General features: G+C 47.2%; 2 protein-coding genes and 1 pseudogene across 11 annotated transcripts in view; 1 reads left to right on the top strand and 2 right to left on the bottom strand.

Moving 5' to 3' along the window:
• ASH1L (ASH1 like histone lysine methyltransferase) overlaps window positions 1–23,505 on the bottom strand; it is a 332,744-nt gene that overhangs the window by 276,715 nt on the left and 32,524 nt on the right. The gene's annotated exons all lie outside the window — the stretch shown is intronic.
• Window positions 9,280–14,117, top strand: MSTO1 (misato mitochondrial distribution and morphology regulator 1). 10 transcript variants are annotated; one of them, XM_058439190.1, is made up of 14 exons: window positions 9,280–9,473; window positions 9,566–9,701; window positions 10,182–10,251; window positions 10,359–10,434; window positions 10,692–10,746; window positions 10,832–10,970; window positions 11,126–11,243; window positions 11,325–11,366; window positions 11,561–11,713; window positions 11,987–12,118; window positions 12,192–12,376; window positions 12,611–12,715; window positions 12,806–12,915; window positions 13,207–14,117. In XM_058439190.1, exons 1-14 carry the CDS (start codon window positions 9,390–9,392, stop codon window positions 13,419–13,421), a joined length of 1,620 nt encoding a protein of 539 aa, XP_058295173.1. In that variant the 5' UTR covers window positions 9,280–9,389; the 3' UTR covers window positions 13,422–14,117. The 10 variants fall into 10 exon arrangements, with proteins under 10 accessions (XP_058295173.1, XP_032010169.1, XP_032010168.1 ...); XM_032154278.2 differs by having other exon boundaries at window positions 9,286–9,473; window positions 11,325–11,459; window positions 12,192–12,375; window positions 12,573–12,715; window positions 13,210–14,117; XM_032154277.2 differs by having other exon boundaries at window positions 9,287–9,473; window positions 11,325–11,459; window positions 12,192–12,375; window positions 12,573–12,715.
• LOC116467920 (GON-4-like protein) lies at window positions 13,778–16,880 on the bottom strand (annotated as a pseudogene).

Here is a 23,505-nt window from a genome sequence, read left to right as displayed (position 1 = left end):
ACTTTGCATATATCCCTTTTTTGTTAAATATTGTGTGCATCCACATTTTCTTTCTTCTTCTTTTTTTTTTTTTTTTTGAGATGGAGTCTCGCTCTGTCGCCCAAACTGGAGTGCAGTGGCATGATCTCGGCTCACTGCAACCTGCATCCCCCGGGTTCAAGCGATTCTCCTGCCTTAGCCTCCCCAGTAGCTGGGATTACAGGCATGCGTCACCACATCTGGCTAATTTCTGTATTTTTAGTATAGACAGGGTTTTGCCATGTTGGCCAGGCTGGTCTCGAACTCCTGACCTCATGTGATCCTCCTGCCTTGGACTCCCAAAGTGCTGGGATTACAGGCATAAGCCATGGCGCCTGGCCTACATTTTCTTTTTTTAAACAAGGCTACTCACATAACATCCACATTTTCTGACTTACCTTTCAAACCTGCTAGTACACAGAAGTGATTTTTAATCCACTTGGTATGCTTTATACATTGATTCTTTATTCTTTCTTTTGTTTTGTTTTTGAGACAGAGTCTCGCTCTGTCACCCAGGCTAGAGTGCCGTGGCACTATCTCGGATCACTGTAAGCTCCGCCTCCCGGGTTCACGCCATTCTCCTGCCTCAGCCTCCCAAGTAGCTGGGACTACAGGCGCCCACCACAACGCCCGGCTAATTTTTTGTATTTTTAGTAGAGACGGGGTTTCACTGTGTTAGCCAGTATGGTCTCGATCTCCTGACCTCGTGATGCGACCGCCTTGGCCTCCCAAAGTGCTGGGATTACAGGCATGAGCCACTGCGCTGGGGCTTTTTTTTTTTTTTTTTTTTTTTTTTTTTAAATAGAGTTGGAGTTTCACCATGTTGGTCTGGCTGGTCTCAAACTCCTGACCTCAGGTGATCGCCCACCTCGGCCTCCCAAAGTGCTGGGATTATAGGCTTGAGCCACTGCACTCAGCCTTGCTTGTATATTTATTCCTTTTTTTTTTCTTTTGAAATGGAGTCTCACTCTGTTGCCCAGGCTGCAGTGCAGTGGTGTAATCTCGGCTTATTGCAACCTCCACCTCCCAGGTTCAAGTGATTCTCCTGCGTTAGCCTCCTGAGTAGCTGGGATTACAGGCACCTGCCACCATGCCCAGCTGAATTTTTTTGTATTTTTAGTAGAGACAGGGTTTCACCATGTTGGCCAGGCTGATTTTGAACTCCTGACCTCAAGTGATCCGCCCGACTTGAGCTCCCAAAGTGCTAGGATTACAGGTGTAAGCCACTGCACCTGGCCTGATTTATATATTGATTCCAATGATAATGTTTAGTCTAAGATAGACCTGACAAGGCCAGGCACAGTGGTTCACCAGCACTTTGAGAGGCTGAGGCAGGAGGATCGCCTGAGCCTAGGAGTTCAAGGTTACAGTTAGCTGTGATCTCACTACTGCCTTCTAGCCTGGGCAACAGAGCAAGACACTATCTCAAAAAATAAAAAAAAGAAAAGAAATATATATTGGAAACTAAAGTCATTTCCCATAACTTAAAGAGACTGGAATATTTCCAGTTCAGTACAGTTTCTGCCTGGTTTGTTTTCTTCTGCCTCTTACTTATTTTATTATTATTATTTTTTGAGACGGAGTCTCACTCTGTCGCCCAGGCTGGAGTGCAGTGGCGCAATCTCCGTTCACTGCAAGCTCCGCCTCCCGGGTTCACGCCATTCTCCAGCCTCAGCCTCCCAAGTAGCTGGGACTACAGGCGCCTGCCACTGTCCCCAGCTAATTTTTTGTATATTTAGTAAAGACAGGGTTTCACCGTGTTAGCCAGGATGGTCTCGATCTCCTGACCTCGTGATCCGCCCACCTCAGCCTCCCAAAGTGCTGGGATTACAGGTTCGAGCCACTGTGCCCGGCCTCTTCTGCCTTTTTTTAAGCTCATCTTTGGGTGAAAAATTGCCGGGATCTTCTGCAGTCCAACTACAACAAACAGCACTTTGATCAAGCTTTAGAGGCTTCATCCTAGCTGAAGAATTTCAAAACTACAAATGAGCGCTTCCTGGCCGGGCTCAGTGGCTCACGCCTGTAATCACAGCACTTTGGGAGACCGAGGTGGGTGAATCACTTGAGGTTGCAAGTTCGAAACCAGCCTGACCAACATGGAGAAACCCCGTCTCTACTAAAAATACAAAATTAGCCAAGTGTGGTGGCACATGCCTGTAATCCCAGCTACTCGGGAGGCTGAGGCAGGAGAATCGCTTGAACCCAGGAGGCAGAGGTTACGGTGAGCGGAGATCTTGCCATTGTACTCCAGCCTGGGCAACAAGAGCGAAACTCCATCTCAACAACAACAACAACAACAACAAACAACAAATGAGTGCTTCCTGAGCCAGGTGACAAGACTCCCAGAATTTGAGTGCTAGGTAGTCTTTATATGGATTCTGTCCTCCTTGTGCCCTGGGTACCAACAGGCCATGGAGAACTGATACTGGAGTTGGAATAACTGTATCATTTTTAATTTCTTTCATACATTTTGCCCACAGTGGACTCATAACTTGAAACTCATTTATTCATGTGAAATAAATAGGCAACAGTAAGTTGTTCCCATTTTGTGGGTAGCAAAGTGAAATCCAGTTGATTCATTGACTTTTCAAGGTGCATCCTCCAGTCCCTCGTAAGCACATTTCCAACTACATGATTTTCTCCAGACGAGATATTTTTAGGGAACCAGAAATGTATTGGAAAAATTCTTCTTTACACTGGTGATTCTTGGATACCCTGTCTAGACCAGGGGCCTTCAACTCTGGATATAAAGCAGAGTCACCTAAGAGCTAGTTAAAAATGCAGATGCCAGAGTCGCATTCTGGACATTTTCATCAGAATCCCTTATGTATGTTTCTTCAAGGCTCCAAGCAGAAATGGATTAGAAAACATTCACTTTGGTCAGGCACAGGGGCTCACGCCTGTAATCCCAGCACTTTGGGAGGCCGAGGCAGGCGGATCACCTGAGGTCAGGAGTTCAAGATGAGCCTGGCCAACATGCTGAAATCCCGTCTCTACGAAAAATACAAAAATCAGCTGGATGTGGCAGTGGCTGCCTGTAATCCCAGCCACTTGGGAGGCTGAGGCAGGAGAATTGATGGAGCCCAGGAGGCCAAGGCAGTGAGCCGAGGTTGCAACTCCACCCTGGGCAACAGAGGGAGACTGTCTCAAACAAACAAAAAAATGCAGATGCCAGAGTCTCATTCTTGACATTTTCACCAGAATCCCTTATGTTTTTTCTTTCTTTCTTTCTTTCTTTTTTTTTTTTTTTTGAGGCACAGTCTCACTCTGGGTGAAGTCCAGAAGACACTCTTGGAGTGGAGGGAGAGCTCCATGCTGGATTGGAGGAGTAGACACAGAAAAGGAAATAATGCATACAAAAGAAGAGTAGCTTGTTGGGGTGAGAGTCTAGAAGTAAGATCTCTTGGGAGATGATAATTACCTCAGAACGTAATTTGGATATGGTAGCCTCTGACTACACGATTTTCTGGGGAACACAGTGCAGCAGGAGGAAATTGCCACTTACCTGTGTTTGTCTCCATTTTAGCTCCTACAGAAGAAGGGAAAAAAGAGCTGCTGATCCTAAGTAACGCAAACCCCTCGCTGCTGGAGTGGCATTGTGCCTACCTCTAAGCCACGATCACAGCATGTGAGGAAGACAGTGGACATCTGCTTTCAGTCAAAAAAAAAAAAATTCCATAATGTTCCAAAAAGCAAAACTTGTATTTTCATGTGCCAAGTACTACCCTGAATCCACAAGATGGAAGTTATGTGTAGGCATTTTATTAGGTATTAGAAGTAATCTAGAGCTGATTTAAAGTGTATTACAGGCCAGGCGTGGTGGCTCATGCCTGTAATCCCAGCACTTTGGGAGGCCGAGTCGGGCAGATCACTTGAGGTCAGGACTTTGAGACCAGCCTGGCCAACATGGTGAAACCCCATCTCTACTAAAAATACAAAAATTAGCTGGGCATGGTGGCATGCACCTGTAATCCCAGCTACTTGGGAGGCTGAGGCAGGAGAGTCACTTGAACCTGGGATGTGAAGGTTGCAGTGAGCTGAGATTGTGCCACTGCACTCGAGTCTGGGCAATAGAGCAAGACTCCATCTCAAAACAAAACAAAGCAGGCCGGGCGCGGTGGCTCACGCTTGTAATCCCAGCACTTTGGGAGGCCGAGGCGGGCGGATCACGAGGTCAGGAGATCGAGACCACGGTGAAACCCCGTCTCTACTAAAAATACAAAAAATTAGCCGGGCGTGGTGGCAGGCGCCTGTAGTCCTAGCTACTCGGAGAGGCTGAGGCAGGAGAATGGCGTGAACCCGGGAGGCGGAGCTTGCAGTGAGCAGAGATTGCGCCACTGCACTCCAGCCTGGGTGACAGAGCGAGACTCTGTCTCACAAAAAACAAACAAACAAACAAAAAAAAAACAAAGCAAAACAAAAACAATATTGAAAATAAAAAAGCACATCACCACAGATCCTGCAGATGTGAAACAGGTTAAATGAGTTCACAATAAACAAGTTGGTAGTAATAGCTCTGAATTTGTAGATGAAATGGACAAATTTCCAAAAACATATGGCTTACCAATATTGACACACAAAAAAATAAACTTTAAATACTCCTATACTAATACACAACTTGAATAATTCATAGGTGAAAACTTTTCTGCAAACACTGCAGGCAGGGCACGGTTCACTCCTGTCATCCCAGCACTTTCAGAGGCCGATGTGGGAGGATGGCTTGAGTCCTGGAGTTCGTGACCAGCCTGAGCAACATAGAAAGACCTCCTCTCTACAAAAAAGGTTTAAAATCCTGTAGTCACAGCTACTCTGGAGGCTGAAGTGTGAGGATCACTTGAGTTCAGGGGTTCAAGCTGCAGTGAGCTCTGATCCAGCCATTGCACTCCCTCCAGCCTGACTGACAATGAGATAATGTCTTAAAAACAAAAACAAAGAAAAACCCACTCTAGGTCTATATTAACTTGGCCTGTAAACTCCAGCAAACATTTAAAGAAATGATGCCAATCTCATATAACTTCTTGTGGAAAATAGAAAGGGGAAATACTTCCCAACTTGTTTTTGTGGCCACTGTTACTCTAATATCAAATGCTGACAAGAACATTAAAGAAAAGGAAAATTAGCCAATCCCATTCATATATCATTAAAGCCAATTTTTTTTTTTTTTTTTTTTGACAGAGTTTGTCTATCACCGTGCTGGTCTACATTCACAGTCAACGACCCATTTTTAGTAGAGACGGGGTCTCGCCACGTTGGCCAGGCTGGTCTCGAACTCCTGGCCTTAAGTGATCCGCCTGCCTCAGCCTCCCAAAATGCTGGGGATGACAGGTGTGAACCACTGTGCCTGGCCAACATACAACTTTTTTTTTCTATTTTTTCTTCTTTTTTTTTTTTCAGACGGAGTCTCACTCTGTCTTCCAGGCTGGAGTGCAATGACGTGATCTCGGCTCACTGCAACCTTGGCCTCCCAGGTTCAAGAGATTCTTCTGCCCCAGCCTCCCGAGGAGCTGGGACCACATGCGCGTGCCACCACTGCCAGCTAATTTTTGTATTTTTAGTAGAGACAGGGTTTCACCATGTTGGTCAGGTTGTTCTCAAATTCCTGACCTCAGGTGATCCGCCTGCCTCAGCCTTCCAAAGTGCTGGGATTACAGGCATGAGCCACTGCAGCCGGCCCAGATCCAATATTTTATATTTATTTATTTTTTGAGACGGAGTCTCCATCTGTCGCACAGGCTGGAGTGCAGTGGCCCTATCTTGGCTCACTGCAACCTTTGCCTCTTGGGTTCAAGCAATTATCCTGCCTCAGACTCCTGAGTAGTTGGGATTACAGGCACGCGCCACCTCGTCCTGCTAATTTTGTATTTTTAGTAGAGATGGGGTTTCTCCATGTTTGCCAGGCTGGTCTCAAACTTCTGACCTTGTGATCCGCCCACCTTGGCCTCCCAAAGTCCTGGGATTACAGGTGTGAGCCACCACACCCAGCCAGACCCAATATTTTAAAAGGATAATCAACATAAATGAATTTAGGTTTTTTGTTTGTTTGTTTGTCTGAGACGGAGTCTTGCTCTGTCACCAGGCTGGAGTGCTGTGGTGCAATCTTGGCTCACTGCAACCTCCGACTCCCTGGTTCAAGCGATTCTCCTGCCTCAGCCTCTCAAGTAGCTGGGATTACCGGCACGTGCCACCACGCCCAGATAATTTTTGTATTTTTACTAGAGACAGGGTTTTCACTATGTTGGCCAGGATGGTCTCGAACTACTGACCTCGTGATCTGCCTACCTCGGCCTCCCAAAGTGCTAGTATTACAGGAGTAAGCCACCGCACCCGGCCGAGTTTAGGTTTATTTTAGGAATGCAAGATAGTATTACATGAAAATCTAACGATGTAATTTATTCATTAGCACAACAAAGGAAGGATAAAATAATGTAATTATCTTGGTTTGGAGAAAGCTGTAAAAAACATTCAAATCTATTCATGATCAAAACTCTTAGCAAATCAGGACAGAGAACTTCCTTAAACTGTCAGAGTATCTATTAAACCTTTTCAGCCCACATCATACTTAGAAAAGTGAAATAGTAACTGAGCACATTGGCTCACACCTGTAATCCCAATATTTTGGGAGGCCGAAGTGGGCAGATCGCTTGAGCTCAGGAGACCAGCCTGGGCAAGATGGTGAAACCCCTTCTGTACAAAAAATACAAAAATTAGCCGGGTGCGGTGGCCTATGCCTGTAATTGCAGCTACTTGGGAAGCTGAGGTGGGAGGATCGCTTCAGCCCAAGAGGTTGAAGCTGCAGTGAGCTAGGAGATTGCACCACTGCACTCCAGCCAGGGCAAAGAGAGTGAGACCTTCTCAAAATAAATAAATAAAACTAAATATAATACATGTGAAAATACAAAGAGCTCAGAAGAGATAAGAGCATCTAACTTTTTTTTTTTTTTAATGAGACGGAGTCTCGCTCTGTCGCCCAGGCTGGAGTGCAGTGGCGCGATCTTGGCTCACTGCAAGCTCCGCCTCCCGGGTTCACGCCATTCTCCTGCCTCAGCCTCCCGAGTAGCTGGGACTACAGGCGGCCGCCACCACGCCCGGCTGATTTTTTTTTTTTTTTTAGTAGCGACGGAGTTTCACCGTGGTCTCGATCTCCTGACCTTGTGATCTGCCCTCCTCGGCCTCCCAAAGTGCTGGGATTACAAGCGTGAGCCACTGCGCCCAGCCTGCTTTTTTTTTGAAAAAATTTCAAACCTACAGGAATGCTGAGAGAGTACTGCAAAAGAACACCTATAATCTTCACCTAGATTCAATTAACATTTTGTTACTTTTTAAAATTTTGAGACAGGGTCTCCCTCTGTCTCTGGCTGGAGTGCAGTGGTCCAATTATGGTTCACCGCAGCCTCTAATTCCTGGGCTGAAGCGATCCTCCCACCCTAGCCTCTGGTTAGGACTACAGATGTGGGCTGCCTAGCTAATTTTTTGAGAAATTCTTTTATAGAGAGGCTGTGGGGAGGGGGAGTCTCACTACATTGTCCAGTCTAGCCTCAAATTCTTGAATTTCTGGACTCAAGCGATCCTCCTGCCTCACCCTCACCAAAACGTGGGAATACAGGCATGAGCCTCGGCGCCCAAGCAATATTTGCCTTATCTTTTTTTTTTTTTTTTTTTTTGAGATGGAGTCTGGCTCTGTTGCCCAGGCTGGAGTACAGTGGCGCGATCTCGGCTCACTGCAAGCTCCACTTCCCGGGTTCACGCCATTCTCCTGCCTCAGCTTCCCAAGTAGCTGGGACTACAGACCTCGCCCGTCACCACGCCCGGCTAATTGTTTGTATTTTTAGTAGAGACGGGGTTTCACCTTGTTAGCCAGGATGGTCTTGATCTCCTGACCTCGTGATCCGCCCGCCTCGGCCTCCCAAAGTGTTGGGATTACAGGCGTGAACGACCGCGCCCGGCCTTTTTGTTGTTGTTGTTCTTGTTGTTGTTGTTGTTGTTGTTGAGAGGTGGTTTGCTCTTGTTGCCCAGGCTGGAGTGCAGTTGCGCGATCTCGGCTCACTGCAATGTCTGCCTCCCAGGTTCAAATGATTCCCTGACTCAGCCTCCTGAGTAGTTGGGAGTACAAGCGCCCGCCACCACACTCGGCTACATGTTTTATATTTTTAGTAGAGACCGGGGTTTCATCATGGTGGCCTGGCTGGTCTCAACCTCCTGACCTCAATTGATCCTCCCGCCTCGGCCTCCCAAAGTGCTGGGATTACAGGCGTAAGCCACCGCGCCTGGCCCTTGCCTTCTTTCTAAATACACACAAGAATGTTAATCATAGCACCTAATAGCCCAAAAATTGGAAACAATACCAAAAGCTATTATCAGTAGAATATATTCTTTTTTTTTTTTTTTTTTCTGAGACAGAGTCTCGCTCTGTCGCCCAGGCAGGAGGGCAGTGGCGTGATCTTCGCGCACTGCAAGCTCCGCCTCCCGGGTTCACGCCATTCTCCTGCCTCAGCCTCCCGATTAGCTGGGAATACAGGCGCCCGCCACCACGCCCAGCTAATTTTTTTTGTATATTTAGTAGAGACGGGGTTTCACCGTGTTAGCCAGGATGGTCTCGGTCTCCTGACTTAGTGATCTGCCCGCCTCAGCCTCCCAAAGTGTTGGGATTACAGGCGTGAGCCACCGCGCCCAGCCTATTCTTTCTTTAGAATAGATCAGTGGTGGTGTATTCATACAATGGACTATTCTGCAGCGATGAAAATGAATTATAGATATATGCAAAAATCTGAATTACATAAACCATATTGAGCAAAAGACGCCAACAGATATATACTCTATTTACATAAGGTGTTAGATACACAGAGATAGACAAATACATGTAAATGATAAAGATATGATAGCTAGGCCAGTCCACAGGGTATTAGTCGTGGTCCGCGTGACTTCTGAAGAGATGAGGAGGCATGGGAGGCTTTAGGGGAGCTTCCGCTTTTCTGGCAAGGTTTTATTTTTGCCCAGGGAGCTATCAGCCAGCGGAGAGATCTGTGAGAAGGGATAAGACCTCAAGGAAAGTACGAGGCAGAGCCTTCCGCGGCCCGCGCCCTGACGGCCCCGTCAGCGGCGGAGACGGCGCCCACCCCGCTCCAACGTGGAGCAGGAGCAACGGCGTGGAACGTGGAGCCCCGCCCCTCGCAGCAACCACAGAGAAGCCGGACTGGGTCACGTCTAGGAAGAAGCAGGAACGGATCGGCGCATCGTTTCTCCAATGGGAAAGGATGTGTTTGCGGACCAATAGGTGGCCGAGGATAACACCCGCCCACGCGCCTGCCAAGCCAATCGGCTAGGAGCAGCGAGCGGCGGGGCTGGGGCGCTGCGGCCCCGTGGAGCCGCGCAGTATGGCGGGCGGGGCCCGGGAGGTCCTCACACTGCAGTTGGGACATTTTGCCGGTTTCGTGGGGGCGCACTGGTGGAACCAGCAGGTGAGGTCGGCCGGCAACTGCCCCCGAGGAGCCCTTGGGGATCTACAGTCCCGACGTTCAGCCGGCCTGCCTGGTCCTCTCTGCTTCCCCAGGATGCTGCGCTGGGCCGAGCGACCGATGCCAAAGAGCCCCCGGGCGAGCTGTGCCCCGACGTCCTGTATCGTACGGGCCGGACGCTGCACGGCCAGGAGACCTACACGCCGCGACTCATCCTCATGGATCTGAAGGGTGAGGTGGTGGCAGGGTCAGCCGATGCCCCGTGTTTCCCTTCCGCGTGCCTAGTCTTTGCGCTGCCGTTATCTTCAAGATCCTCCCACCTTACCGAGCTCCAGGACCAGAGATGAGGAGCTGAGCACAACATGCCAACACTCGAGGGGCCCACGACAGTTGCTCAAGAGCCATCTCGGGAATAGGCTGCTAGGCCCTGGAGACAGTGAGGACTTGAACTACAGCACTCCTGTCAGACCCCTGGATGTGGTTTTTCCCCCCAGTCCCACAGCTAATGACTAAGGGGGGAACGGAAAGATGGAATCTAGATTCTCCTAGGCCAAGGTTTTTCCCCCAACTAGTGTAAATCCCAGAAAGCTTGGAAGAGCCAAGTGCTGGAGAGATGGTGACAGCAGGTTGTCAGGTGATCAGAGGAAGGTTAGCTAGAGGGGGAGCGTGCCCAGGCTTTGACCTAACATTGTCTCTGTTATTTCTGTACAGGTAGTTTGAGCTCCCTACAAGAGGGAGGTGGACTCTACAGGGACAAACAGTTGGATGCTGCAATAGCATGGTGTGTAATTGATGTATGGATAAGGGTGGGGATCGTGTATGTACGCAGAACACTGGATAACTCTGATCAGAGTGCAGTTTCTTTGATCAATCTCCAATCTCTTTCAGGCAGGGGAAGCTCACCACACACAAAGAGGAACTCTATCCCAAGAACCCTTATCTCCAGGACTTTCTGAGTGCAGAGGTGAGGGCCTCTGCCCTGAATTTTTTAACCCAGTGCTACAACCCGAGGGTCTCCATAGGGGCAGGTAAAAGGGGATTTTAATCATTTTAAATGTCTTAGAATGATATTTTGGGAAAAAGCACTCCTTTTCCTAAGGACTGCGACTCGGTGAACAGAAAGGAGGCTATGTGGTGTGGCCAGCCAACTCAAGGAGGATGAAGCAACCTTTGCCTCTAAACTGCCTGGAACTAAATGTAGATTTTTCTCACCCCTCCCAGGGAGTGCTGAGTAGTGATGGTGTTTGGAGGGTCAAATCCATTCCCAATGGCAAAGGTGAGACTTCTCCAGATACTGATGGATGGGGGTTTGGGTAGAGCAGAAACGTGGAGAAAGGTACATTCCCTCTGCTTGTCTTCAGGTTCCCCATCACTCACCACTGCTACAACTCCAAAACCACTTATCCCTACAGAGGCCAGCATCAGGGTCTGGTCAGACTTCCTCAGAGTCCATCTCCATCCCCGGAGCATCTGTATGATTCAGAAGTACAACCATGATGGGTATGGGGACCCCAGAGGCTTTGAGGCAAGAAACGTGGGTCCCCACCAATGCAGGATGAGGCTCTTGGGGCCATCTTCCCTGCCCTTCCCCAGGACAAGAGGCTGAGGAGTTGAGGGAAGAGATGTAAGTCTTGGATCGTGTTTACTTGTGGCAGGGAAGCAGGTCGGCTGGAGGCTTTTGGCCAAGGGGAAAGTGTCCTAAAGGAACCCAAGTACCAGGAAGAGCTGGAGGACAGGCTGCACTTCTACGTGGAGGAATGTGACTACTTGCAGGTAGCGACGTGGAAACGTGCACTCCAGGGTGGAAGCTCTTCTCATCCTGCTAACTATCTTTCATCACTCACCTCCGCCCAGGGCTTCCAGATCCTGTGTGACCTGCATGATGGCTTCTCTGGGGTAGGCGCGAAGGCGGCAGAGCTGCTACAAGATGAATATTCAGGGCGGGGAATAATAACGTGGGGCCTGCTACCTGGTCCCTACCATCGTGGGGTGAGTGGAACTTAGAGAAGTAAACAGTCACACGGTGGGGAGGGAGAAATGAGAATCCCAGTGGGAGAGTTCCTTAATGCAAACTACTCTTTCTTCACCAGGAGGCCCAGAGAAACATCTATCGTCTATTAAACACAGCTTTTGGTCTCGTGCACCTGACTGCTCACAGCTCTCTCGTCTGCCCCTTGTCCTTGGGTGGGAGCCTGGGCCTGCGACCTGAGCCACCTGTCAACTTCCCTTACCTGCATTATGATGTAAGTCTCGGTGCTCTTGTTCTGACTGCAGCAGGCTACAGGGCCTCCTCATACTCCCAGTCAGCCGCTGTCTGTTACTGGCTCTGTTCCTGAGGCCCGAGCTTGAACTCAGCTGTGATGTGGCCTCTCAGATCACACTGTCCTATGCTTGTCCAGCCTGGGGCCAAACATACCCCTGCTTCATCCCCTGGATCTTTCTGGTGTTAATATTCTGCCTCCACACATTCTTTTCCAGGCTTGAGGCCAAGTGCCCCTCTTGGTGTCTTCTTACAGGCCACTCTGCCCTTCCACTGCAGTGCCATCCTGGCTACAGCCCTGGACACAGTCACTGTTCCTTATCGCCTTTGTTCCTCTCCAGTTTCCATGGTTCATCTGGCTGACATGCTGAGCTTCTGTGGGAAAAAGGTATGAAGCTTTGTGAGGGGTTGGGTCAGTGCTGAGAAAATGTCCTATAACGTGTTCTCTTCCTTCTCTTTAGGTGGTGACAGCAGGAGCAATCATCCCTTTCCCCTTGGCTCCAGGCCAGTCCCTTCCTGATTCCCTGATGCAGTTTGGAGGAGCCACCCCATGGACCCCACTGTCTGCATGTGGGGAGCCTTCTGGAACACGTTGCTTTGCCCAGTCAGTGGTGCTGAGGGGTATAGACAGAGCATGCCACACGAGGTGAGAGCTGTTGGTCCTTAGGAGTCCTTGTCAGATTTTTGTTTCATATCCTTTTCCCCCTAATTTCTCTGGGGCATTCTAATGATGTTGTTCCCTCCCCACCCCTTAAAAAGGAAAAAAAAAAAAAAGGGCTCTGAATACCTTGATCCAGCTGATGGCCTGATAACATAAGAATTCTTAGTTTCTTATTCATGCTGCCACAGACTAATAGTGGTTTGGGCTTTGTTCTGGCAGCCAGCTCACCCTGGGGACACCTCCACCCTCCGCCCTTCATGCATGTACCACTGGGGAAGAAGTCTTGGCTCAGTATTTACAACAGCAGCAGCCTGGAGTCATGAGGTCAGTGTAACGGTTGCTCCTGCCCTTCTTGCCAACCATAACCCTCCCTTGACTTCTTACGCACTTAGTGGCTGTTCTCTGCCCCCACAGTTCTTCCCATCTGCTGCTGACTCCCTGCAGGGTGGCTCCTCCTTACCCCCACCTCTTCTCAAGCTGCAGTCCACCGGGTATGGTTCTGGATGGTTCCCCCAAGGGAGCAGGTAGGTAGGAGGTGAAGAAAACTGAGATTTCAAGTATGGGAGAGTTTTTACTATCTCCATTCCTGGATTAAAAGTGCGAAAAAGTCCACAGTTAAACATTCCTTTATTCACCCTATGGCTCCCAAGAAAAGCATTCTTCCTTTGGAGTACTGGTGTACTAAGGGGACAATACACCAAATTTGTTGAGTTTACAATCAAGTCTACTAAGGTTGGACTTCCTTATCAGTTTGGCAGAGTCCCAGGGCAGAATAATCATCCATCTACAGGTCTCTGTTTCCTCTCCCTCCACAGCAGTGGAGAGCGTCCCAGTGTTTGGGGCACTGTGTTCCTCTTCGTCCCTGCACCAGACCCTGGAAGCCTTGGCCAGAGACCTCACCAAACTCGACTTGCGGCGCTGGGCCAGCTTCATGGATGCTGGAGTGGAGCACGATGATGTAGCAGAGCTGCTGCAGGAGCTACAAAGTCTGGCCCAGTGCTACCAGGATGGTGACAGCCTCGTGGACTAAAGTTCCCAGTGTGGGAGAAAGGAGCTAGTTTGCAATAAAAACAGCTGGATGCAGGAGCCCAGTGTCTTCGTGCAGAGGAGCTCAATGTCGCGGGACTAGCTACACCAACATATGCACATTTTACATTTAGAAACACTGCGATTAGACCACAGAACAATAAATATGTGCCATCAGACCAAAAAAAAGTAGAGAACGGAGCTGAACTCCACTCTCGATGCTATTTACAGAGGAGATCTGTAAAGTCTTCATAAAAGACCTTGAATGATGCCTAGGATGGCAGAGCCCCTGGGTCCTACTCCATCCTCCAGCCTTTGTCCTGGTCCTGGTCTCCTGCTCTCCAGATCTGTAAACTGGGCTCAAGGACTGTATAAGCGGAGTACAACTACCCGCCTCCCCAGTGCCAGGGCGCCTGTTGGGTTTGGTCCTGTGTAGATGATTCCCAGAGTCTCATTCATCCAGCTCATCTTCAGACAGAAGGTCCCCATGGTCAGACAGCTGGTCTGCATTGCTGGTACTGGTTGCATCGTCCTCATCCTCGGAGTTGGCTTCACAGGCAGTGTGGAAGAGCTGCATGAGTTCTCGAAAACGGTGGGAAACCTAAGAAAGGAGGAGGGCTGTATTCACTGATCCTTAGTAACATGTTAACATTTTTGAAGCACTATATATTGATTTGCAAAAACTTTTATTTATTCCACACAGCAAGGTTGGGAGAGCTATGTCGTTATAGATAAGGAAACTCAAAAGGCTAAATGTTTTGTCCAAAGTCACACACCTCCTAAAAACAAAACTAGAATGGCCGGGCATGGTGGCTCACACGTGTAATCCCAGCACTTTGGGAGGCTGAGGCAGGCAGATCACTTGAGGTCAGGAGTTCACCAGCCTGGCCAACATGGTGAAGCCCTGTCTCTACTAAAAATACAAAAATTGGTCGGGTGGTGGGCGCCTATAATCCCAGCCACTCGGGAGGCTGAGGCAGGAGAATTGCTTGAACCCGGGAGGCGGAGGTTGCAGTGAGCCGAGATCGTGCCATTGCACTCCAGCCTGGGTGACAGAGCAAGACTCCGTCTCAAATAAATAAATAAATAAAGTGAACGAAGCTAATACAAATCTAGCAATGGATGAGAATCAATTTAAAAAATTTTTTAGTAGGCCAGGAGCTGTGGTTCACGCCTGTAATCCCAGCACTTCGGGAGGCCGAGAAGGTTGGATCACCTGATGTCAGGAGTTGGAGACCAGCCTGGCCAACGTGATGAAACCTCATCTCTACTAAAAATACAAAAAAAAATTTAGCTGGGGGTGGCATGTGCCTGTAATCCCAGCTACTTGGGAGGCTGAGGCAGGAGAATTGCTTGAACCCTGGAGGTGGGGGTTGCACTGAGGTGAGATCGCGATGACACTGCACACTAGCCTGGGCAACAAGAGCAAAAACTCCATTTCAAAATATCTGAGTATCTGTTCTCCACAAAGATACCACATTAAATGTGTTTTGGGGGAGCGGGGTTGCAGAAGAGATCCAAAGGGTTTCCTCTGGAAATCCACCTGGTTTATAAGCCACCCACTCTGCACACTGTCCTCTAGACAATGAGGTTAAGTGAGAATGGTCCTTCAGTATAGGTTTGCCTAGCTCACCTGGTGGAGTTCTGCTGGTCTCCACTTCTGGAGCCATCGAGGCAAAAGTAGAAGGAGGCTTCTCAGCAGGGTCCCCAACTGCTTCATCCGTCATTTCATCCTCTTTCTGCAGGCTTTCCATTCCTTCTGCTTCTTCTTCCTCCTCTTCCTCCGGCTCAGAGTTCTCCTCCTGAGAATTCTCTTCTTCAGACTTACCCTCCTGACTCATGCGCCTTTCAGATGCCAGCCAAGTCAGTTTCTCCATTGTTTCCTGTAAAACCCTCCAAAGAGTACTTATGGCTCCTAGTGGCTCATGAATTGCAGAACAGCACAAAGCTGTATCAGGATAATCTGAAGTTAAACAATGGGGAGCCCACTAAAGCTGTCAGAGTGGAATTCCCTGAGTTATGAAATCCCAGCGATAGCTGACATTGGGCCTGACAGCAGGAAAGTGGAAAAGATGCCTTTTGAAAACTTCTCTACCCTGAAAATAGTTTTCCTTTGCCTTAGCCCATATTTATGTGCCTCTTTCTTTTTTTTTTTTTTCTTGCAACAGAGTCTCACTCCATCACCCAAGCTGGAGTGCAGCGGCACAATCTTGGCTCACTGCAAACTCCACCTCCTGGGTTCAAGGGATTTTCATGCCTCAGCCCCCTGAATGGCTGAAATTATAGGAGCATGCTACCACACCCGGCTAATTTTTGTATTTTTAGTAGAGTCAGAGTTTCACCATGTTGGCCAGGCTGGTCTCAAACTCCTGACCTCGTGTCGTGATCCTCCCACCTCAGCCTCCTAAAGTGCTGGAACTACAGGTGTGAGCGACCAAGTCTGGCCTATTTACTTTTTTTTTTTTTTTTTTTGAGACGGAGTTTCGCTCTTGTTGCCCAGGCTGGAGTGCAATGGTGTGATCTTGGCTCACTGCAACCTCCACCTCCCAGGTTCAAGCAATTCTCCTGCCTCAGCCTCCCGAGTAGCTGGGATTACAGGCGTGCACCACCACGCTTGGCTAATTTTGTATTTTTGGTAGAGACACGATTTCTCCATGTTGGTCAGGCTGGTCTCGAACTCCCAACCTCAGGTGATCCGCCTGCCTTGGCCTCCCATGCCTGGGATTACAGGCATGAGCCACCGCACCTGGCCCTATTTACTATTTTTTAAGGCATTTAAAGTATGGTCAGGTGATTCAATTTAATGTGTAAATGAGTTTAATGTAATAAGTAAAATGTCATCCTTTCCATCTCATTTCACCTCAACCCCACAATCATGTCCCACAATGCATTCACAAATCAAATACAAATGATTTTAGGACTATCCATAGTGCAGCAAGCAAGCAGGTGGCATATCAATAAGTTAAACATATTACTGAGTCCACAAAATACTTGAGAGTATTCTCTAGCTCTCACCTGGAGTTCTGGGACAGACAATCCTCAGAAGCTGATGACATTTCATCTTCCTCATTTTGGGTGAGGTCATCAAAGTCCTCTTCTTCCTCTTCTTCTGGTCCATCTTTCTCTCCAGTTTCTGGCCCAACTGGGGTCCCCACTGACTGATCATCAACACTGGATGAGTCTTTGGGCTTCCCTGGGGGGCTACTAAGCCTCACTTCAGGATTCATGGAGGATGAAGCATTATTTGGTGATCCTTTGCTCTCATCTCCCCCCAAGTTTCCTTCATTGGGGGTTCTTGAGAAGATGAAGGGGTTTTAGTTGGCTGAATCCTCTCTTCTTCCTTCTGTAAGATTGTCTGTTTCTTTACCTCTCTAGCATTGCTCAACTCCTCACTTGGGGAGCCGGTGTCTAATTCCACAGTGTGTTCTTCCTTGATGTCATCACAAATATCATGCTCAGGGTGTTACCAGTGGAGGGTCTTGACTACAAGTTGTCCAGGTTCTTGGCGTATTGAACAGAGAATTGAACAAAATGCACAAGCAAAACAACAAATGAATGAAGCAACAAAAGCACAGATTTATTGAAGTGAAAGTACATTCCACAGAGCAGAAGCAGGCTTGGGCAAGTGGCTCAAGCACCCCAGTTGAAAAATCTTCTGGGGTTTAAGTACTCTTTAGAGGTTTCCTATTGGTTACACCCTTTGTAAATGAAGACGTGGCCCATGACCAATTGGAGGCTGAAGTTAAATTACACCCTATGCAAATGAAGATTTGGCCTGCGACCAATCAGAGGCTAAAGTGAAGGCTCCCTGTCTCCAGACCCTATTCTCCTGCCTCATTCCCTCTTGAGAGACATAATATCAAATATTTACAGGAGGCAGAGGGACTGACAGTCTTTCCTCTGTAACTGCTTCATGCCGTTTGGGGCACAGTCCCTACCTACTGGGGACCATGGAACTCTCACCCTGCTCTGTCTAGTGGAGACAGGATGACTTCTTGATGGCCAGGGCTGGCATCATTCCCTGGATAGAAGCCCTGCTGCATGATCATTTGAAGCTTAATGGCCTCTAGGTGAGAAAAAATACATTTGGTTAAAAGATTTAACAAACATGGTCCAACATGGTCAATGCGAGTATAATTGTTAATAATGTGCCAGCTAAGGGAAGTAGACATGAAACCCAACTTAGTGCCCTTGACCAGAAGCCCCACGACTCAGACAGCTGTTGTTATATTTTAGAGGCCCCATCAGCTAATTTTCAGGCGGCATCTCTTGCTAATGCTGATTGGTGGACATAAAAACAGCATTCTTTGGCAGGGCGCAGTGGCTCACGCCTGTAATCCCAGCACTTTGGGAGGCTGAGGCGGGCAGATCAGGAGGTCAGGAGATCGAGACCATCCTGGCTAACGCGGTGAAACCCCGTCTCTACTGAAAAAAAAAAAAACAAAAAAAACCAACCAGCAAAATTAGCCGGGCATGGTGGCAGGCGTCTGTAGTCCCAGCTACTTGGGAGGCTGAGGCAGGAGAATGGCATAAATCCGGGAGGCGGAGCTTGCAGTGAGCCGAGATCGCTCCACTGCACTCCAGCCTAGATGACAGAATGAGACTCCATCTCAAAACAAAACAACAACAACAAAAAACCCCAGCATTCTTCTTTCAGGAAAAGACATATGCCACCTTTTTCAGCAGCTAGGAAATCCAGTCTCCTATTATTTTGTAAAACGACCGTTGCCAAGGAGTCTATCTGATTTTGTAAGGTGACGGTACTTTGGGCAGTGTCTTCTAAGCTCTCTGAAAGATCCTTGGACAAACGTTGGTAATAGGATAGGGATGTTGCAAACCTGCTAACTCCTGTTCTTACTTCTGCGGTTATTCCTAGTCCTACCAAAAGGGGTATGAGTTTGATGGCTCATTTGTGCCTGGCGGGTGCAGTTAAAGGTATGAGAGACCAGTTATTGAGAGCTATATAGATTTCAGGGGCTAAATAAAGAAGTGTAGCGGTTTCAGTCCATTTGATTGGTAAACATAACTAGGAACTAGTTCCACACAGGAAAAAGACTCCGTGATTTTCAAGACAAAAATCATTCTCTATGGTGAACATATGGGTTAGCTTTTTGTTTTTCTTTCCCCAGTGGTTAAGGTCCCTGCTAAGGTGGCTCCAGTTAAAGGCTGGAAAGGACCTTGGGAAGTATCCTGAGTTCCCAGCAGTTAAGTTTTCCTGGTGAAGGTAGTTATGCTTAGTGTCCACCAGCAACCACCCAGAGGTATTTTCATACTGGAGAACCAAAAGGCAACTAGCTGTCTTAGGATTACTACAGTCTTCCCAAGTGAAAATGTGAATACAGCTAGTGGTCCTACCTTGACAGTACTTAGACTGTGTGTCCTTTAAAGTGCCCTTAATTAGGAATAGTTTCATGAAAGCCATACAGGTTTTCTAAACGATGCAGCCTAGGTAACTGCAGAGCTTACATATCATGTGAGAGGTTAATCCCTAGGGTGTAGTTACTCTGATGACTCAAGGTTCCCAGGGTCTGACTAGAATTTTTTTTTTTTAGTACAAAGTGGCACCTGGGATTTTAGTTCTTTGTGCGTTATTGGGCCCCAAATAGGTTTTTGAGGAGATGCAACCCCAGAAAGGTTACTTTGGTAGGACTGGAGAAGGTTTACTGCTCATCCTGACATTGTAACTTCGGTCGTTTATGTAATTTTGAAGTCATAGAAGTCATGCAGGTCCATTAATTTGAAGGGAGTCCCTCCCTTGTAGTTGAGGTGGTAGGACATTTTTTCAAGGGCCCAAGATAAGCCTGGGATTACGATGGCAGTGCATTTTGGTGATGGTGGAGATAAACAAAGCCAACAGTCCTTTGCCAGAGCTGGACTGGTGGTATTTAACAGTCTTTGGGTTAAATTTTAAAGTCTTAATAAATACCCAGAATCCATTCATTGCCAGAGAAGTAAAATAAAGCCCTGCTGTAAAATTAAGCTGATTCCCAGTATGCCTGGTCCCAGTATACACAGGCCAGGGCTAACCATTATGGGACTAAAAATACTTATCTGTTATTTTGTTCTTTTGAATAGGAACCTCAGGGGGTGTATACCTATCCTCTCAGGAATAATGTTACAAAAATGAATTAAAACATTTTGCTTAATTATTACAAAGGAAATGATTCCATCCATTTGGAAGAAGGCAATTAAATTGTAAAAATATAAAAATTGCTACTATTATCAAACCTACAGTAACTATGCAGCATAGACACCAAGGAGAGTTGGTAGGCATTCACTTATCTTTTGACTGTCTTTAAAACAGGTACTTCAGATCTTCCACAGGTTCACAGGTAGAGTGGCTGATGGAAGCTTCAAGTTACAGGTCTGGGGCTTCAGGTATTGCAGGCTTGACCCTAGAAAGATGTATCCAACTTCTAATCCTAGTACTTTGACTACAGAAGGCGTGGCCAACACCACTGAAAAAGTCCCTTCCATTTGGGTTGGAGCTGTTGAGCAGGTGACCCCTCTTTCCGTGTTTTAACAAATACTTTTATCTCCTGGCCTGATCTTGGGTTGCTGGTTAGTTCCCAATGCAGGGAATCTTTGAGTTCCAAACTTTTAAAATGCCTGCTGAAATTGTCTCTGGTTAATTACGTATTTTACTAAACTGACTATTTCTGGATCAGTAATTAGATCATCCATTAAAAATGGCCTTTCCAGCCAGGTGCAGTGGCTCATTCTTATAATCCCAGCACTTTGGGAGGCCAAGGTGGGTGGATCACTGGAGGTCAGGAGTTCAAGACCAGCCTGGCCAACATAGTGAAACCCCATCTCTACTAAAAATACCAAAATTAGCCGGGTGTGGTGGCTCACACCTGTAATCCCACCTACTTGGGAGGCTGAGGCAGGAGAATTACTTGAACCTGGGAGGTGGAGGTTGCAGGGAGCCAAGACTGTGCCACTGCACTCCAGTCTGGACAACAGAGTGAGACTCTGTCTCAAAAAAAAAATAAAAGACTTCTGTATAACATTTTAAATGGGCTCATATTAATTTTGGCTCTAGGGGAATTATGGATCCTTAAAAAGACTATGTATGGGCAGCAAGCTGACCCAAGTTTCCGATGTTTCCTGACATAGCTTAGCTAACACCCATTTTAGAGGTGGATTAGCCCTTTCTACTTTCCCAGAGGATTGAGGTCTCCATGCTGAATGTAAATAGTATTAGATTCCGAGAGCCTTAGCAACCCCTTTAGTTATTTGGGAGACGAAAGATGTACTGTTCTCACCTTGGAGGCTTTGGGGTAACCCAAACTGGGGATTATTTATCTTAGGAGAACCTTTATAACTTCGTTAGCCTTCTTTGTTCTGCTAGGGTAAGCCAGTAAAGGTGTCTATTAGTACTAGCAAAAACTAGTATCCCCTACAAGCTGGCATATGGGTAAAATCCAATTGCCATTCTTCCCCTGGGGAAGTGCCCCTTCTCCGGACTGGTTCTATTAGGCATTTTGTTCCTGGGGTTGTTGAATGCTCACAGTGAACAGGTTTGGCAGACCTGCTTAACCACGGAAGTTAAGTCAGGCCCAATGAAGAGCCTGTTTATCATGGCAAGAGTGGCATCTCCTCATATATGGAAAGAGTCATGCAGGATTTTTATAATTCTCCATTGGGTTGTTTGAGGGAGATACACTTTTGATAACATATACCACCGGGATCCTTGTTTTTGTCCATCTTCCTCCTTTATTAACTGTTCTCCCTGTGATGTATATTCAGGTTCTATTGGGGAATCATAGAAAGGAAGCAGTGCTAGAATTTGTTGGGATTACACCCTGAGCAGTGTGGATTTGGCTTATCAGCCTTTCTGTGCCCTTGTGCTATAGGGGTTAGGTTCTTTTGATGCCCCCTACAGTGAATTATGGCTATGCTTTTGGCAAGTGTATTGATTCCAACAGTTGAAGAATTTCAGACCCATGCTTTATGGTGGAATATTTACTAGTTAGTAGTCCTCTTTCTCTTTCTTTTCAAATTGCAGCATAAGCATGAAACACAAGAAATGCATGTTTGGAATCTGTATAGATGTTAAGCTTTTTCCCTTTTCCTAATGTCAGAGCTCGAGTAAGAGCAATGATCTCAGCTTTTTGTACTGACATACCTGGGGCAGGGGTTGAACCTCAATAATTGTATTGTAATTTACTATTGCATATCTGGCCCAGTGTTCCCGTTTGATACAAAGCTGCTGAGGTCTGTGAACCAGTCATTCTCTGAATCTGGGAGAGGTCAACCTTTTAAATCAGGCTGGCTAACATATGTATGTGCAATAACTTGCTCACAGGAATGATTAATTATTGGGCCTGTGGGCAGCAATCAAGCTGGATTCACAGTGTTACAGGTTTTAAGGGTCACATCTAGATTGTCCAGGAGCATAGCCTGGTATTTGGTTAACCTTTCCCCCATCATACAGATGTGTCTTTTTATTTCTAGGATTGACTTGATGTGGGGTTAATACTTCTAGTAGCTGACCCAGGGTGATTTCAGTGGCTTCTTCCACTAAAATAGCAGTGTCTGCCATTGACTGCAAGCAGCTTGGCCACCCTGTCCAATTTCTTTGAGAAGTAGGCGGTTAGCACTCCCATGGCTATGCCTTTCCTTTCTGCTACATACAAGGGCTTAGTGAGGTCTAGGATGCCAAGAGCGGGAGGCTGGCTGACAGCCTGTTTTAACTTGACAAAGCCTTCTCTCATTTCCGAAGTCCTTTCGATTGGCTCATTTTCTGGCCCCCTTGTTGCTTTCATAAAGGGGTTTTGCGATGAGCCCAAAATTTGGTACCCATCTTCTGCAAAACCCAGCCATCCCCAGAAAACGACGAAGCTGTTGCTTGGTGTGGGGGGAGCTCCAAACCACATATGGCTTGCACTCATTCTGGGGATATTTGCTGGGCTCTGGGTGTTAAGATACATCTTAAATATTGAACCCATTGGTAGGCAATCTGAGTCTTCCTTTTGGACACTTTATATCTCATCTACAAAGAAATTTAAGGTTCTTTAGTATTTTAGTCATATGCCCCCTGGGTTGGGCTACACACAAGAAGGTCATATACATACTGGAGTACACTCCATTTTCCAGTTTTAGATCCCTTAGATCCCCAAGGCTTGTGCAAAAAACAAATATGGTTATCCTGAAAGCCCTGAGGGAGGGGCACTGTCCAAGTGTATTGCTGTTTTAGCCCTACCCAGTTTCCCAGTATACCATGCTAGTGTGTTGATCTATTTATTAATGTGGTCTGGGACATTGTCTGCATTACTATTAGCAATTTTGCTGGGTGGTGCCTAAATCGTAGCAGTGTCCCTATTTTAACTATAATATCCCCTCCCAACAAGGGGACTGGGCAGCTTGGTACCACTAGAAATTCTTGTTGGAAGATTTGTTTCTCAAATTGACAAGTCAAAAGAGGAATAAAGAATCTTTCTTGTGGCTTTCCTTCCATTCCCGTAACGCTTGTGGATGGGGAGGAAACTTTTCCTACATAAGTAGTAAGGGCAGAGCAATTTGTCCCTGTATCAAAAAGAAACCAAATTTGGGTGCCCAACACGTCCAGTTACTCAGGGCTCCTCAACAGTAATGAATGATGTTCCTGGATAGGGGTGGTGAGGAAGGCCCTGGGCCCCATCAGTCTTCATCAATTTCTCCTTTTGCACTGTTACAGAGTTTTGACTGTCCTCCTCTCTGTAAGAGGGGGCAGTTAATTCTCCAGCACCAGGGGTTGTGACTGGTGCCTTTGTACTGACAACAGGGTCCCAGTGGGGACTTACTACAGTCCGTTGCCCAATTCCCATTTTTCCTGCATTTGAAGCAAGAGCCTTTGCTGGCATTATCCTTATAGCCCATTGGGATTCCCTTGGGCACTCTTTGGGCATTCAGGGCATCTCCAATGATGGCTATCATAATTTTGGCTTGCTTCTTCTTTATTCCTTTTCCTTCATCCAGGTCATGATTGTTATACACCATATAAGGCAGTATCAAGAAGCTGATTTTGATTAGTTTGTGGCATCATCTATAGCTTTTGGAGCCTAATGGCTGGAGCGGATTGGCTAATGAAATGCTGTGCCATT

This window comes from Hylobates moloch, unplaced genomic scaffold, assembly GCF_009828535.3.
Source record: "Hylobates moloch isolate HMO894 unplaced genomic scaffold, HMol_V3 SCAFFOLD_5, whole genome shotgun sequence".
Classification (NCBI taxonomy): Eukaryota; Metazoa; Chordata; class Mammalia; order Primates; family Hylobatidae; genus Hylobates; species Hylobates moloch.
This window is presented reverse-complemented; position numbering and strand designations above follow the sequence as displayed.

Coding starts and splice junctions, on each gene's coding strand:
- MSTO1 (XM_032154270.2), top strand. CDS start 9,390: ATGGCGGGCGGGGCCCGGGAGGTCCTCACACTGCAGTTGGGACATTTT. Junction 10,971..11,125: donor CAGAAGTACAACCATGATGG/GTATGGGGACCC, acceptor TACTTGTGGCAG/GGAAGCAGGTCGGCTGGAGG. Junction 12,119..12,191: donor TGAGCTTCTGTGGGAAAAAG/GTATGAAGCTTT, acceptor CCTTCTCTTTAG/GTGGTGACAGCAGGAGCAAT.